General features: G+C 25.1%; 1 protein-coding gene across 1 annotated transcript; it reads right to left on the bottom strand.

Moving 5' to 3' along the window:
• Window positions 1-221: 221 nt before the first annotated feature.
• Window positions 222-2,019, bottom strand: LOC112600478 (signal recognition particle 9 kDa protein). Its single transcript, XM_025347717.1, has 3 exons — window positions 1,773-2,019; window positions 555-623; window positions 222-317 (listed from the first exon to the last, which is right to left on the bottom strand). The coding sequence occupies exons 1-3, from the start codon at window positions 1,839-1,841 to the stop codon at window positions 222-224; spliced, it is 234 nt and encodes a 77-aa protein (XP_025203502.1). The 5' UTR covers window positions 1,842-2,019.
• Window positions 2,020-2,930: the final 911 nt, after the last annotated feature.

The following is a 2,930-nucleotide window of genomic DNA, read 5'->3' as shown; positions in this document are numbered from 1 at the left end:
ACATTTTCAGCTCAAATAATAAATAATTATTCAAAATTATTACGGTATTAAATAATGAAAAAACTTATCTAAATGGTATTGTGTTTTCATTTGGAATTTTCTTACATTTTCTTATTTATATACTTTTTTTTTTTTGTATATTTTGATGTTATAGCAATAATTACTTTAATTACAATCATAATTTTTCACAATTTAAAACAAATATTTTTTTTATTAAAATTTCAAAGTTCATTAGATGTTATTTGTTTCATAATTGTAGCATAAAATACTTCGATTTTTTTTACATTTTGTATATCTGAGGTTTTAAACTGCAAGCACTGAAACAAAAATATATATTATTAAATAAATTATGTTATATTGTATAATAGATATGATGATATATATAATATATCTAATATAATGGACATAATTTATTCTTTAGAATTAAAAGACATATATCAAAGAAAATATTTAAAAATAAGGTAATTTAATTTGATCCTCAAGTATATATGAAAAGTACAAAATATCATTAAGTATATTTTACTAATATTATATAAATTAATTTAGTTATTTACCGAAATATCATCTGTTACTTTTAATTGCACAGTTGATTCACTATGGCAATACTTCATAGTGCATCTGACCTAGAAAACAAATATTTTAACAATTAAATGAGATAAATCGCATATGATGAATAAACGTATAACTACCATAACTAGTTATAGAAATTAAAGTTCTAAAAATTTCTTTTGAGATTAGCATGATAATATGAAATGTGTTTAGATCCATAAATATCTGAGTGATTGTTTCACTTAATATATTTGGAAGTGTAGACATCTTAGATTCTAAATCATATTTATGTTTACACATAAACATTGTAAAATTAGTAAAATAAATAATAATTTTAATACTTGTTTAACCCTGCCATCAACTTGTCTAAAATTTATATAAGTTAAATATGTCATCTATATAAAAAAAGATCGTAAATACCTCAAATTATATTTGAAACTTTATTTTATTATGTTTTTAGCTTATCATAACAATTTTAAAATAATTATATTGTTTTGATTGAAATTTAAAATCTGATTTTGTTTTATTTAACTATTAAAATTTTTTTTAATAAAGCATACAAAAATAGATATTTAAGCAATAAAATATTTTATATTGTAGTGCTAAATTTTTAACTAAAATTAGACTTTGCTATTTTATATTTATAATGATTTACTAATACAAATGTACAAATGTTAAAACAATTTTTTTGTAATGATATTTGGCATATTTTTTATTATTTGTCTAAACAAATGTTAAAGTAATATGATTAATATTTTTATGTTGCAAAACTAAAATGCTTAGTAATTTATAAACAAATTATAATATTTAAATAATTAGATAGTTTTATGTGATTTTATTTTACAGTTAACTGTTAAGTTTAAAGTATAAAGTGAAAGTGTTAACAAAATGGTAAATTACAGTAAGTAAATATATTTTGTTTAAATTGAAAAGAATTAGTTAATATTTATGCTTTTAAGTAATTAGTTGAAGAATTAGTAAAGTACCTGTCTGCATGTTTAATACAAACATGTTGTTATTACAAAAACTTTTCTTTGAAATATTCAAATACAATAAATAACAACACATATGAAATGTTAACTTAGATGCGCTTGTAAGCGAACAAAGTATAATGGTAATGAAATGTTTCGTTTTTAATACTACAAATACATATTTTCATGGCAAGGCGCGAGATTGACACCATTAACATTATGTTTCTAACAAAATAATTAAACGTCATTCACCCTGGTAGGATCTTTGAGGAGCAGATTGTACGAAGCGGTTTCAAATTCCTTCCATGTCTTTAAATACATGTCGACGTTCGGATAATCGTCTCGCTGAAAAATATTACTGTCGGAGGAGAAAAGCAGAACTGTCAGAACGTCAACCGATGAAAATGTACATCGGCGATGTGCTTCTTTTTCTGAAGTGTATCCACGATGGCGAATACAAAAGCACGGCAAACAATACGAATTAAACACAAGCTACAAAACCGCTACGATAACGCTTATCAATGTCGTCGTGCAAATAGATGGTGACGTCGGTATTCCTAATGATTTGATAACAATTGTAATAATTTGATAAAAGATGTGGGACTGTTTGCAGGTGATAAACAAATTGGCACACGTACCTGACACCTGTTCAATAAATTACATAATGTTAAAGCATAATATACAATTTAATTGGCTTCGATTTATCCAAACAATTATGCAACTTTAGTCTTTATTTAAGGGTTTGTCTTTTTAGGTAAAAATTTAATTTAGTTCACTGTGTAAGTGGATAAAAAGTTTAAATTTCTATAAAAAAATTAATATATTCTGTACCTACCTACCTACTTATTAGTACCTAGGTAATACCTACTTACCTTAGTTTTGTACTAAAATATTCAAGATTGGTGGTTTTCAAAAAAATGTACCTAGATTTATGCTGTAATACGAAAATATATTATATTTCCCAATTAATGTGCACATGTGCAGTCCAAATTCATTGTATCTAAATAAAGTAGATTTTTAATGTATAGATATGAAATTATGTTAGTTTTAATTAACTTATCAATTCCATGAACTAATATCTATTCTTGATTTATTATTTCTTGGCTTTACCTACTTACACAACCTTCTACTTATAAAGTATAGATGGTAGGCGTATTAGCATGCAGAGATGTTGTACCTATCTATTCACTGTTGTAAGGCTTTCAAACTGCTTTTAACTTCAAAATCTCGTGAACTTAAACATGCTGTATCTTAAGGCTTTATATTGCACACTTGTACGCCTTATTCAAGAATATGGTAGTGTTTTGTGGGATCTCTCCACCGCATACGTCTGCAAAGTGGTTAAAAAAAATCTAATGACACAATTGATTCCGTCCAGTGTCGTTCACAAGACTAGCACATACCAGCTCA

Source organism: Melanaphis sacchari, unplaced genomic scaffold (genome assembly GCF_002803265.2).
Source record: "Melanaphis sacchari strain LSU unplaced genomic scaffold, SCAv2.0 Contig64_pilon_pilon, whole genome shotgun sequence".
Classification (NCBI taxonomy): Eukaryota; Metazoa; Arthropoda; class Insecta; order Hemiptera; family Aphididae; genus Melanaphis; species Melanaphis sacchari.
The sequence above is the reverse complement of the archived record's forward strand: the minus strand, read 5'-3'. Positions and strand labels throughout refer to the sequence as shown.